Below are 14,254 nucleotides of genomic sequence, written 5' to 3' on the forward strand. Positions count from 1 at the left end.
AACTTAGAACCCTGCTGCAACAGTTAAAAGTCCGTGCCAGCTTATATAACTTATTATAACTTCGGACACAATGCTGCCCTCTGTTGGTTATACATTGAGTAGCATAATAACTTTGGATTTCAAGCATATGGAACAATGCTACTCAATGTATCTTACCAATAGAGGGCACTCGCGGACATTTAACTGTTGCAGCGGGGAGACCAGCGGATCATGGGAATATATTTTATTTGAATAAATGCAAATGAGCACACTGCCACATATGGCTAATATAACATCGAACAGAATGCTGCCCTCTATTGGTTATACATTAAGTAGCATTGTCCCATATTCTTGAAATCCAAAGTTATTATGCTACTTAATGTAAAACCAACAGAGGGCAGCATTCTGTCCGAACATATATTAGCCATATGTGGCAGTGTGCTCATTTGCATTTATTCAAATAAAATATATTCCCATGATCCTTTCGTGTAATGGTTTAATACAAAAACCCCACAAAATAAATAGAAAAAAAGAGTGTGCAAGTGAGACAGAATTAATGTCCACGAGTGCAGACATTTAACTGTTGCAGCGGGGAGACCAGCGGATCATGGGAATATATTTTATTTCAATAACTAATAAATGAAAATGAGCACACTGCCACATATGGCTAATATATCTTCGGACAGAATGCTGCCCTGTGTTGGTTATACATTGAGTAGCATAATATTCTGCCCGAGAATATATCAGCTATATATGGTAGTGAGCTCGTTGGTTGCCAGCAGGAGGCCACCTTCTGGCTACCAATAGAGTTGCTCATACGGACGTTTAAACTTTTGGCGCCAGAGCTGCTGCAGTACGCGTTATCTCCGTATTAACCCCTTAACCGGAAAAAACAAAGAGAAAACGAACACGAAGAATATTCACGAATATTCGCCCGAAGAGAAGACAGGAACGGGGGAATATTCACGGAATACGAAGATTTTTTTTTTTGCCGAAGAGGAGCACGAAGACGAAGAGCCCCCTGGTGCCCAAGTCTATTTTTAACCCCTTTGAACTTAATGGCCGGAAAGTTGAGGGGGGCAAACGTGACTCCAGGAGGCACTCTTTCAATTTTAACCCCCCACCTCAATGTAAACGGGATAGCGCTAGGGGGGAGACATGGTTGAGGGTCCATGGCTCCACTAGGGCTTTTTAAATATTTAACCCCTCTACATTTTATCAGAGGGAGGAGTGAGTGGGGGTATAAAGGCACATATAGTCTCCCCAAAAAATGTTTTAATTACTCCCATCACTCATTGAGAAGGTTAGCAACTCACATTTAAAGTTGCAGTAAATTTGTCGTTGTCTACGGGAGTAAATGCAAGTTTTCTACCTGTAAATAGACCGGATTCAAATTATTGATGTCATTTTATAGAAATATACAATACATTTAGAAAAACATTTATTGTAAATCTGCTTGGGAATAATTAGCTGTCTTGTGACTTTGGAGTCAATTAAAGTCCCAACAAAGGGACCTCTTGAGGATTCTTGAAGTTATGACAGTAGAACACCGAGAGCCATAAAAAAGAGCTCATTACCAGCCCGGACACGTTCTGCTCAACAAAAGTATCACTGTCCGGAAGACATTTGGATTTGGAGTCTCTACATTCGCAAACCATGGTAAGATTTATCCAACTAAGCTTAGGAGATGCGTTCTTGGTAGCATATAACATTGTGCAGAGACGATCTGTTTTTATTGTCTATTTAATGAGACAAATATAATGAGAAGGGATACAGGTGAAAAGGAGATGCGCGTTCAGCCTATTCAACAGTCATAGATTTTGTTTTGCGGGACTCCTTCAGACAGAAATTCATTATAGACAGATCTATAGACAGGATCTTGTTGACATATAAATAATGTTGTTTCATTTCAAAAATACTTTAACTGTTCAAGATAATATCGGACCCTGTTATAGTTAGCAATTGAAGACAATAGTTACACCTAAAACATGGGTAGACCAGCTGAGCAGACCTCATCTACCATCAGATTCGATGAACCTCTATTTCCGTTGACCTCTTCTGCATCAGTGATAACAAATTACAAAGGGCTGGATAGACTGGTCTAAAAACTGAAATAAATGTACAGACTAAGTATTAAAATATGAATTATATAAACATAATTTTGAAAATGTTGGAAATTGTATATTTTAATCTACTTTTCTAGACTCTATGAGCCACAGACTGTTTAATCCAAGCCCTTCCCAAAACCGAAGCACCAGTGTCCTCGCGTGTAGCTCCAGCTTCCTTCTTAGCAGTAGCTTCTCCAAACGTTTGAGAGAAATCCAGTCATTCAGTCTGCAAACCAGTGATTTCCCACAGTATTGTTGTGCCATCTGCCTAAATAAATATTTAAAAAATATGTTTCTGAGATTTTTTATCATGTATTATTTTTCTTTAAAGTTGGATTATATTAAGAACAAGACAATGGTCAGAGAATTCTGGATCCTGGGATTTGAGAACACCCACAACACTAAAAGCATTCTCTTCTTATTGTTTCTAGTAAGTTATGTTTCCACATTATCTACTAATTTCACCATCATATCACTGGTCATCGTGTGTCAACATATCAAAGCTCCGATGTACTTCTTCCTCAGCCACCTGTCCTTCAACGACATCCTTCTCTCCACCACCATTGTACCTGAAATGCTCCACATTATATTGAAAGAAGGAAGCTCTATTTCTCTGTCTGGATGCTTTATGCAGTTTTATTTTTTTTTCATATCCTCTGCTAATGAATGTCTCCTCCTCACCGTGATGTCCTACGACCGATATTTGGCCATCTGCAACCCATTGCATTATTCATCCATCATGGACCTTAAACTTTGTATTCTTCTTGCAAGTATATCGTGGGCATGTGGAATAGCATTTGCTTTCCCACATATTGTTCTTCTGCAGAAGATGACATTTTGTGGGTCCAATATTATTTACCATTTTTATTGTGACCTTCTTCCACTTCTCAGACTTTCTTGTTCAGACACATCAGCTAATGAAATAGTAAGTATATTTAATTCTATCCCATTCGTATTTCTACCATTCATTTTTATCTCTGGAACTTATATAAACATCATACTTGCCATCCTCCGGATCTCCACCTCAACTGGAAGACAAAAAGCCTTCTCCACATGCAGCTCCCACCTGATTGTGGTCTGTATGTATTATGGGACCTTGGTGTTTAATTATGTGATTCCATCTGAAGGACAATTCCTAGGTTTACAAAAACTGGTTTCCGTGTGTTACACTATTATGACCCCGATGCTGAACCCTCTTATATACAGTCTAAGGAACGAAGAGATAAAAAGGACAATAATGACATTTATATTTCTAAAAAAAACAAAGTAAAATGTACATATAACGGCATAGCTTAAAATATAGCTCACTATTACAGATACAATAGTAGTTAACTATATAAAGCAGATGTATGTGTAGCCCCCAGATTGTATCCTGCTGCACCTCTGGATGCCCGAGAGAGAGAGAGAGTGAAAGTGAGAGTGAGAGGGAGAGAGAGAGGGAGAGAGGGAGAGAGAGAGGGAGAGAGGGAGAGAGGGAGAGAGAGAGAGATTAATTGGGAGGATTACACCTCCCTCAACAGGAAAGCAAAGAAGAACAAGTATAGACAGGGAAGCGGTTGTTGGAGATGGTAAGGAGAGAGGGTGAGTAAAAACAACTAATTTTGTCTCTGAAGAAAAAGAAAATAACCCTGAATTTCCTCCAAACCAAAATGGTGGGAGCCAAAGTTGTCCAAAAAACGAATAGACCAAAAACAAAACTAAAACTTTGTCCAAATAATATTTGGTCCACAGGTACAAGTCTAATATAGACACATTCCCACACAACCATTCTTTAACTGATGAATGACACAGGATATATCGTAACTGACAAAGCCTTGTAGCAATATGGGTGCTTGAGTCGATTGATGGCTTCCCTCATGTGATCTCCTGAATCCTGATTGTCTCACGTGTTATATCAGAATGTATACCGATTGGTTGACAAATTGAGGAAGTCCTATAGTTTGAAGACAAAACTTTATTCTGTGGAAGCAACCAATCAGCATCTTTGGTGAAGCCTGTGGGAGGGAAAAAAAGCATTGTGCAAGTGAAGCTGGTAGCGGTACTTTTTACTACTCTGTGACGGAATAGCAGCGTCCGCGGGTTCTCATGTCATTTGTCCTGTCTCTCCTGTAACGTGATTTCTAGTTCTCACGCAAGATGTTTTAAGGGCTGCTCTTAACCTTTGAAACGTCCTTTCTGACCTATGCCTCTTTCTTCTGGCCTTTGATCACTTCAGACCTCGCTTTACTGCCCCCCATACCTAGGAACATTTGACCTGGAGATTGCCGGGTGAACCACCACTTCTCCGAGTCAAGACCCGAATCCTCCGGGTCATGGGAGCAGGGTCTTGGCACGCCTTGCTCCCCACCCATTTTCCCTTTTAATGGGGGTGTTTCCCGCTGACGCATTTCCTGCCAGCGGGAATGCCCCCCTGGCATCACAGGACCGCCCGCTGACTTCAGTGGGCAGTCCTGGCCGCGTCCCACAAGGGAAAGCTTCAGGAAGCCGGAGCCCAGAAGTTCCCTGGTATGCTGCTCCCTCATCACTATATGCCGGCTATTGATTCATAGCGCGGGGGTACGATGTCATTCCCTGTGCTCTGCATTATTTTATGGCGCAATTGATTAGGGAGCAGTAAAGCGAGGTCTGAAGTGACAGACCTCATGCTCCCTAATGTGATCTCCCAACTAGTCCTGCAGGCTACAGCTGCTGATTGGGCAGCTCTGCGTCACCTCGCAGCTGCACCCGAGGTGAGTACCGCTCTCGCCTCACCCTTCCTCTGCCCCTGCAATGCGGGACAGAGGTAGGCATAGGCAGGACAGTTGGGACAGAGTCCCAAAATCGGGACTGTTCCGCCCAAAACGGGACAGTTGGGGGGCATGCTGCAGTCCCTGTAAATGATATATAAATTATATACATACACTACAGTAGTCACTACAGCTTCTCCAATCCACCTCACAACAGCACATTTTCTGCACTGAAATAAATGATTCATTAATTTGCAGTATGGTATATGAGTAATGAGCATCAATCTCAGCAACTGCTAAGCTAACTGTCCCTGTGTCACACTCCAACTCCCATCAGACTGTAACTGCTGCCACTAAGAAGTTAAAATGGCTTCTGCACATTTATATATCTAATGCTTGTCCCACAGAAGAATGAGGGGGCTGGATGTCCCTCCAATTGGAATATAATTTATTTTTAACTAGACTTGTGCATTCGTCTTCGGGCGAACATGAAAATGAACACGAAGAGTCCGTTTTTTTGTTCGTTCCGAAGAAACGTAGAAGAGAAGACAGTGCCGGTAAAACGTAGGCGAAGACAAAGACTCACACACGAAGAATCTTCGTGATCGTCTCCGTCTACTAATCTCCCCGGTCCCTTCCCCATCTAGCCTACCTTATCTTCACAGCTTCAAAGGAGTTGACAGAAGCGAAAATCCGCAGGTTCGTCGGGGGTTACAGGGCAGTGTGAGTGAGCCTATTGGTCAATAGGCTCACTCACACGGCCTTTTTAACTCCTGATTTCCGCTCCCGTTAACCCCTGCTTTGCTGCGTTGGATAACTGGAGCAGAAATCCATAGGTTAAAGGGCCGTGCAAGTGACCAATAGGCTCACTCGCACGGCCCCTTACCAATAGTTGCTATGCAGAAAAGAAAAAAAAACCTGGGACCCTGCTGCAACAGTTAAAAGTCGCTGGAACGGACATTTAACTTAGCATAATAACGTATTATAACTTCGGACACAATGCTGCCCTCTGTTGGTACGATACATTGAGTAGGATAATAAGTTATTATGCTACTCAATGTATAACCAACAGAGGGCAGCATTCTGTCCGATGATATATTAGCCATATGTGGCAGTGTGTTCATTTTCATTTATTAATTATTTAAATAAAATACATTCCCATGATCCGCTGGTCTCCTCGCTGCAACAGTTAAATTTCCGCACGGACATGTCGCGGACATTAATTCTGTCGAACTTGCAAACTCTTTTTTTCTATTTATTTTGAAGTTTTTTTTGGTATTAAACTGTTAGACAAAAGGATCATGGGAATATATTTTATTTGAATAAATGCAAATGAGCGCACTGCCACATATGGCTATTATATCTTCGGACACAATGCTGCCCTCTGTTGGTAAGATACATTAAGTAGCATAATAACTTTGGATTTCAAACATTTATTATTATTATACTTTATATATAAAGCGCTAACAGATTGCGTAGCGATGTACAAGGGAAAAATATTTACAGATAGCGACAAGTACAAATGACAAGTAACTGACATACATATACAAGAGGAATGGAGGGCCCTGTTCCCACAGAAACTTACATTCTAGGTGGATAAGGGGTGAGAAAGAGGAGGTGAGGACTGCGTGGTAGTGAATGGTGTTAATGTGGGGCGAGATAAGGGTTGTAAGTGGGTGAGAAGGAAGTTTCGATGTTAATGTCAGTGGTAGGCTTCCCTGAAGAGAAAAGTTTTTAGGGAGCGTTTGAAGGAGGGTAGACTTGATGAGAGTTGGACAGCAGGGGAAGGAAGTTCCAGAGGGTTGATGCTGCGCGAGAGAAGTCCTGTAGGTGGGCATGGGAGAAGGTGATGAGTGAAGATGTAAGGATTGTTGGATCTTAGAGGGCGGGCTGGAGTATATTTGCTTCTGAGGGAGGATAGGTAGAGGGGAGCGGTGTTAGTGAGAGCTTTGTAGGATAGAGTGTATTTTGAATTTAATTCTGCTATAGATGGGGAGCCAGTGGAGGGACTCGCAGAGAGGTGCGGCAGATGCAGAGCGTTGGGTGAGATAGATTAGCCTGGCAGATGCATTGAGCACAGATTGAAGAGGGGATAGTCGGGAGAGAGGGAAGCCGGTAAGTAGGTTGTTGCAATAGTCTAGACAGGAGATTACAAGGGAGTGGATTAGTTGTTTTGCGGTGCTGACAGTCAGGAAATGAGGAATTTTGGAAATGTTACGCAGTTGGAAGTGGCAAGATTTAGAGAGTGATTTGATGTGAGGGATGAAAGATAGGTTAGAGTCTAGGGTCCCTCCAAGGCAGCAGACGTGTGGTGATGGCACCATCAACAGTGATAGAAAGGTCAGTGAGGGGAATAGAGTTAGAGGGAGGGATTAGAAGGAGCTCAGTCTTGGACATATTTATTTTGAGGTGGTGAGAGGCCATCCAGGAAGAGATACCAGATAGGAAGCTGCTGATCTGAGAGAGGACAGATGCAGAGAGATTGGGGGTGGAGAGATAGATTTGTGTGTCGTCAGCATAGAGGTGATATTTGAATCCATAGCTGTCGATGAGTTTTCCAAGTGAGGAAGTATAGATGGAGAATAGTAAAGGACCCAGGACAGAGCCTTGAGGTACTCCAACAGACAGAGGCATTGAGGAGGAGGAATCGCCAGCAAAAGACACAGGGAAGAATCTGTTGGAAAGATATGAGTTAATCCAGGAGAGAGCAGGGTCACGGATGCCAAGAGAGCTGAGAGTCTGTAGAAGGAGGGGGTGGTCGACTGTGTCGAAAGCAGCAGAGAGGTCAAGTAAGATTAAGATAGAGTAGTGGCCATTGTTTTTAGCAAATAGAAGGTCATTTGTGAATTTGGTGAGGGCAGTTTCGGTCGACTGCTGTGGGCGAAACCGAGAGGAGAGTTTGAGGACAGAAAGTGGGTTAGACGGTCGTAGATTAGTTTTTCTAAGAGTTTGGATGTTACTGGAAGTGGTGATATGGGGCGGTAGTTAGCAGATATGGAACAATGCTACTTGTATCTAACGTATCTAACCAACAGAGGGCACTCGCGGACATTTAACTGTTGCAGCGGGGAGACCAGCGGATCATGGGAATATATTTTATTTAAATAATGAATATGGCTAATATATGTTCGGACAGAATGCTGCCCTCTGTTGGTTAGATACATTGAGTAGCATTGTTCCATATTCTTGAAATCCAAAGTTATTATGCTACTCAATGTATCTAACCAACAGAGGGCAGCATTCTGTCCGAACATATATTAGCCATATGTGGCAGTGTGCTCATTTGCATTTATTCAAATAAAACATATTCCCATGATCCTTTTGTCTAAAAGTTTAATACAAAAAAACCCCCCCCAAATAAATAGAAAAAAAGAGTTTACAAGTTTGACAGAATTAATGTCTGCGAGTGCGGACATTTAACTGTTGCAGTGGGGAGACCAGCGGATCATGGGAATATATTTTGTTTGAATAAATGCAAATGAGCACTCTGTAAATAGACCAGATTCAAATTATTGATGTCATTTTATAGAAATATACAATACATTTAGAAAAACATTTCTTGTAAATCTGCTTGAGAATAATTAGCTGTCTTGTGACTTTGGAGTCAATTAAAGTCCCAACAAAGAGACCTCTTGAGGATTCTTGAAGTTATGACAGTAGAACACCGAGAGCCATAAAAAAGAGCTCATTACCAGCCCGTTCACGTTCTGCTCAACAAAAGTATCACTGTCCGGAAGACATTTGGATTTGGAGTCTCTACATTCGCAAACCATGGTAAGATTTATCCAACTAAGCTTAGGAGATGCGTTCTTGGTAGCAAATAACATTGTGCAGAGAAGATCTGTTTTTATTGTGTGTTTAATGAGACAAATATAATGAGAAGGGATGCAGGTGAAAAGGAGATGCGCGTTCAGCCTATTCAACAGTCATAGATTCATTATAGACAGATCTATAGACAGGATCTTGTTGACATGTAAATAATGTTGTTTCATTTCGAAAATACTTGTACTGTTCAAGATAATATCGGACCCTGTTATAGTTAGCAATTGAAGACAATAGTCTTGACAAAAGAGAAAGACGAGACAAGGAGAATTTAAGTCTGCATGGAAATACGGACCTAAGATTAGCCAAAGAACCAGGCTAGTTTTGAGGTCCTGCACCTAAAACATGGGTAGACCAGATGAGCCAGATAATCAGATGAGCCATCAGATTCCATGAACCTCTATTTCTGTTGACCTCTTCTGCATCACTGATAACTAATTACAAAGGGCTGTTTAATCCAAGCCCTTCCCAAAACTGAAGCACCAGTGTCCTCGCGTGTAGCTTCCTTCTTAGCAGTAGCTTCTCCAAACGTTTGAGAGAAATCCAATCATTCAGTCTGCAAACCAGTGATGCTCCACAGTATTGCGTGTAATTCTACCAAAAAGTACTTACGAGTGTGTATTATGTTTTTTTTTCTTTTAAGTTGAATTATGCTAAGAACAAGACAATAGTCAAAGAATTCTGGATTCTGGGATTTGAGAACACCCACAACACAAAAATTCTCCTCTTCCTTTTGTTTCTAATAATTTATATTTTAACATTATCTTCTAACAACATCATTATCTTATTGGTCTCTACGAACCACCGTTTAAATGCTCCGATGTACTTCTTCCTCAGCCACCTCTCTTTCAACGACATTCTTCTCACCACTTTCATTGAGCCTGAAATGCTCCACATTATATTGAGAGAAGGAAGCGCTATTTCTCTGTCTGGATGCTTCACCCAGTTATATTTCTTTTCTTTATCTGCTTTTAATGAGTGTTTCCTCCTCACCGTGATGTCCTACGACCGATATTTGGCCATCTGTAACCCATTGCGTTATTCCACCATTATGGACCTCAAACTTTGTGTTCTTCTTGCAAGTATATCGTGGGCTTGTGGAATAGCGTTTGCTTTACCACATATTGTTCTTCTGCAGAAGATGACATTTTGTGGGTCCAATATTATTTACCATTTTTATTGTGACCTTCTTCCACTTCTCAAACTTTCTTGTTCAGACACATCAACTAGTGAAATGGTAAGTGTATTAAATTCTATCCCATCCTTGTTTCTACCATTCATTTTTATCTCTGGAACTTATATAAACATCATTCTTGCCATTCTCCGGATCTCCACCTCAGCTGGAAGACAAAAGGCCTTCTCCACCTGCAGCTCCCACCTGATCGTGGTCTGTTTATTTTACGGGACCATTATGTTTAATTATCTGGTTCCATCTGAAGGACAATTGCCAGGTTTACAAACAATGGTTTCTGTGTGTTATACTCTTCTGACCCCGATGCTGAACCCTCTTATATACAGTCTAAGGAACGAAGAGATAAAAAGGACAATAATGACATTTATATTTCTAAAAAAAACAACATAAAATGTACATATAACGGCATAGCTTAAAATATAGCTCACCATTACAGATACAATAGTAGTTAAATAACAGATATATGTATGAAGGACCTTGCTTGGTTTCTCTGCCTATGACATGGTGAAGGTTCTTTTAAATATTTCCATTTTATGTATGTGCTATATGCAGTTGACCCTCTAAAGTTTCATTAAATACGCTGATACACCTAAATAACAACGTAATATAGGAAAAATCTAATCCAGGTTTTTCGATTTCCAATCTAAAATACCAAAACCACTTGAATCTTAAATAAAATGTGATTTGTCTGTCTGGGCCTGCATCTTTATATTTTGCACACTTCAAGCGAAGGCAAATCTTCTCATCTTCTGCTCTGCTTCTCCATCTCTGATTCTGCTTCTCCACCACATCATGGGGACATTCTCTCCTCTGAGTGGAGGAATGGGGGAGAGGTTGCCCTTATGGTGTGTAAGGAGACTGTCGGGAAAGTACTCTGAAGAGTAGTGTAGTGGAGATGGAGCAGTAGAGCAACAGAGAAACAGAATAGGAGATGGAGCAGTGGAGAAGGAGAAACAGGAAAGCAAAGAAGAACAAGTATAGACAGGGAAGTGGCTGTTGGAGACGATAAGGAGAGAGGGTGAGTAAAAACAACTAATTTTGTTTCTGAAGAAAAAATTGATTTAATTAAATATTTTAGGGCTCTTTTTTATCATTTTAAAATTAGAAGCCAGTTCTTGAAATACTGATTACAGTTATGTTTCCTTAATACAATTACACCACCAGCAAAATCTCTCTCATTTCTTAGTAGAAAACAAAATAAATAAATAAATAAATAAACGCATAAATAAGAAAATATTAGATTCCACATTAGGGATGTAACCCTTTCATCATTAGGAGTCTCTGAATACAGATTTGGGAATGAGATTTGTGGGTGCTCCCAAACGGGGAGGTTGCTAACACCTTCTGGACGTACCTTTCACCAACAGCAGCACCATCTCAAAGTTAAGGAAGGGATCTACACTCGGTTTTGCACTGCAGGACAACCACCTCCAGCAACAGCAGTAATTTACCAATGGATACACACATCCAGCAGCATGCTATGGGACTCAATTTCTCCAAAAATTGGACCAGTTGGATTAATTGATCCTTCAGAGTAAGAAATGTGATATGGCAGCAGCAGCAGTAGTAGCAGGACACTGGCAGTAGGTAGACACTGACTTTCACTCAATATTTTTAAAAATATTTATCATTCAGAGTAAGGAAGGAGATTGACCTACAGCAGCAGAGCAGGGCAAAAGGCAGGTACTGGCAGACAAACCGAATCGCATATAAGAAACTAGAGCACAAATTAATCCACCAGTAAGCAAGGGCATTGAGAGCCTTGTCAGGACAGGCCAAGCTCTGGCAGACAGCCACATCCAGTCACAAGACACCCTCCTCAATATTAGCAAAAATAAAAATTGATTCCCCACAGTTAGGAAGGTGAGAAAGGAGCAGCAGCAGCAGCAGTAGTAGCAGCAGTAGCAGTAGTAGTAGTAGCAGCAGTAGTAGTAGCAGCAGTAGTAGCAGCAGTAGTAGTAGTAGCAGCAGTAGTAGCAGTAGTAGTAGTAGCAGCAGTAGTAGTAGCAGCAGTAGCAGCAGCAGTAGTAATAGTAATAGTAGTAGCTGTAGTAGCAGCAGTAGTAATAGTAATAGTAGTAGCTGCAGTAGCAGCAGTAGTAGCAGTAGTAGTAATAGTAGTAGTAGTAGTAGCAGCAGTAGCAGCAGCAGCAGCAGCAGTAGTAATAGTAATAGTAGTAGCTGTAGTAGCAGCAGTAGTAGTAGTAGTAATAGTAGTAGTAGTAGCAGCAGCAGAAGTAGTGGTAGTAGAAGCAGTTGTAGTAGTAGTAGTTGTAGTAGTTGTAGTTGTAGCTGTAGCTGTAGCTGTAGCAGCAGCAGCAGCAGCAGCAGCAGCAGCAGCAGCAGCAGCAGTACAGCACTGGACCTGGTCAAGCAGACACGGCGCATGCAGCACCATGGAGAAGGACTGAATTTCCCAAATAGTATATATTTTAATACTTTGTTTTGTCACCAATATTTATCAATGAAGATGAAGAATAATTATGCAAAATATTTTGTATTGTCCACAAATTACAGGTTTGACAGGTAGCATAAACTGTCTTAATCAACCAAATTCTACTCAGAAACTGGACAGTTTTTAATAAACACCTAAAACACACTGTGTGCAAGCAGTCAAATTCCTAATTTTGTCACAAATATGTTTATTTTGTCTTGACCAAAAACTAGAGGTTTTGTCCTGAAAAAAAGGGGAAGAAATGTCTGCTGTACTCCCTGTAAGTGATATATAAATTATATACATACACTACATGAGTCACTACAACTTCTCCAATCACCTCACAACAGCACCTTTTCTACACAAAAATAAACTATTATTTAGCAGTATGGGATATTAGTAATGAGCATCAATCTCAGCCACCACTAAACTAACTGTCACTGTCTCACACTCCAACTCCCATCAGACTGAAACTGCTGCTACTGACAAATTAAAATGGATTTAGCACACCTATTTATCTAATGCTTGTCCCACAGAAGAATGATAGGGCTGGGATTTTATTTATTTTTAACCCCTTTAAACTTAATGGTCGGAAAGTTGGGGGGGCAAAGTGCCTTCCAGGAGGCCCTCTTTAAATGTTAACCCCCATCCCACTGTAAATGGGATAGTGCTAGGGGGGAGACATGGTTGAAGGTCCATGCCTCCCCTAGGGCTTTTTAATTATTTAACTCCCATACTTATTAGTAGAGGGAGGAGTAAGTGGGGGTATAAAGGGACATGTAATCCCCCTCATAAAATCTGCAATCTCAGCAGTTCTCTAAGCATAGAAAGAATTGTTTCAATCCATATTGAAGGTAATCAATACACTGGTGTCCATGCTGCAAAACTATTTGGTCTTTTTTTTTCTTGGACAAACACACATTTACACATAAACTACAAAAATGCAGTGCTTCTTATTGACCACTGGAGGATCAAAGCAGAGAACATCACCATAAGCGTCGACATTTAGGTGGAATTGTGCTCCAGCTAACGTCCCATTGGGGGATCAAGGGAGAGGACGTCACTGGAAGCGACACCATGCAGCGATGCAGTTAAAGACAGAAGATAAAAGAGAAAAGATGAAGAACAAGAAGATGCAAAAGTGGACGCAAAAGTGGTCATCAGAGAAGGTAGGGAAACATTTAGCAAGCGTGAGAGAGCGAATGAGAATGAGAGCATGAGAGAGTGAACATAATTCATTGTCCAAAAATGAATGGGCCAAAACCGAAAAAAATTGTCTGAATTATACCAACCCTGCTATTTTTGCCTAAGTTTTGAAATTCTCCTATAATTTTCTTGAAATTCATTCCCCATCCATTACGGTTTATCTCATATGTATTTATTAACCCCATCCTTTTTTTATTAAATCTCCCCTTTACTACTCCCTTTTCCAATGTACTATTCTTTCATTCTTTTTTTATTATTCCACTCCTTTATGCCCCCACCCCTTGTTATTTTTTTTTTTAAATTAAACTACTTCTCTCTCTTGTCTTGGTTTAACCCTTCACCATTACATATCAACAATACATCTACCACGTGTCATATTCTCATCTTGACTGATTCTTTGCCCACCTTCCATACCCCTTGCCTTAGCCTCCTGTCAAATCCCTTGCCCTTGACATATGCTCAGTCCGCTATGAATAGACCATGGCCAAATTATCGACCTGTATCACTCGTGTAATTTTGCAGAAATTTGGAACACATTTGAGGAAAGTATTTCTTTTTCTTAATCCATTGGAGGATAATTAGCTGTCTTTGCTCCTTGGAGTCTTCCTAGCGGCAGAAGAAGACCTCTTGAGGATTCCCGATGATATGGAAATAGAACACTGAAAAATATAAAAAGAAGAGAGTATTACCAGCCTTCCCAAACCTTCCTGTCAACGAGAGCATTATGCCAGTCTCATCATCTGGAAAACATCTACAGTTCCATCTGGACTATCCTCACTAGGAAAAC

General features: G+C 40.9%; 1 protein-coding gene across 1 annotated transcript; it reads left to right on the plus strand.

The window, feature by feature from the left end:
• The first annotated feature begins 2,442 nt into the window (after positions 1-2,442).
• On the plus strand, positions 2,443-3,357 carry LOC128491742 (olfactory receptor 5V1-like). Its single transcript, XM_053464056.1, has one exon. The coding sequence runs from the start codon at positions 2,443-2,445 to the stop codon at positions 3,355-3,357; it is 915 nt and encodes a 304-aa protein (XP_053320031.1).
• The last annotated feature ends 10,897 nt before the right edge of the window (positions 3,358-14,254 follow it).

The sequence above is a fragment of the Spea bombifrons genome, chromosome 4 (genome assembly GCF_027358695.1).
Source record: "Spea bombifrons isolate aSpeBom1 chromosome 4, aSpeBom1.2.pri, whole genome shotgun sequence".
Classification (NCBI taxonomy): Eukaryota; Metazoa; Chordata; class Amphibia; order Anura; family Pelobatidae; genus Spea; species Spea bombifrons.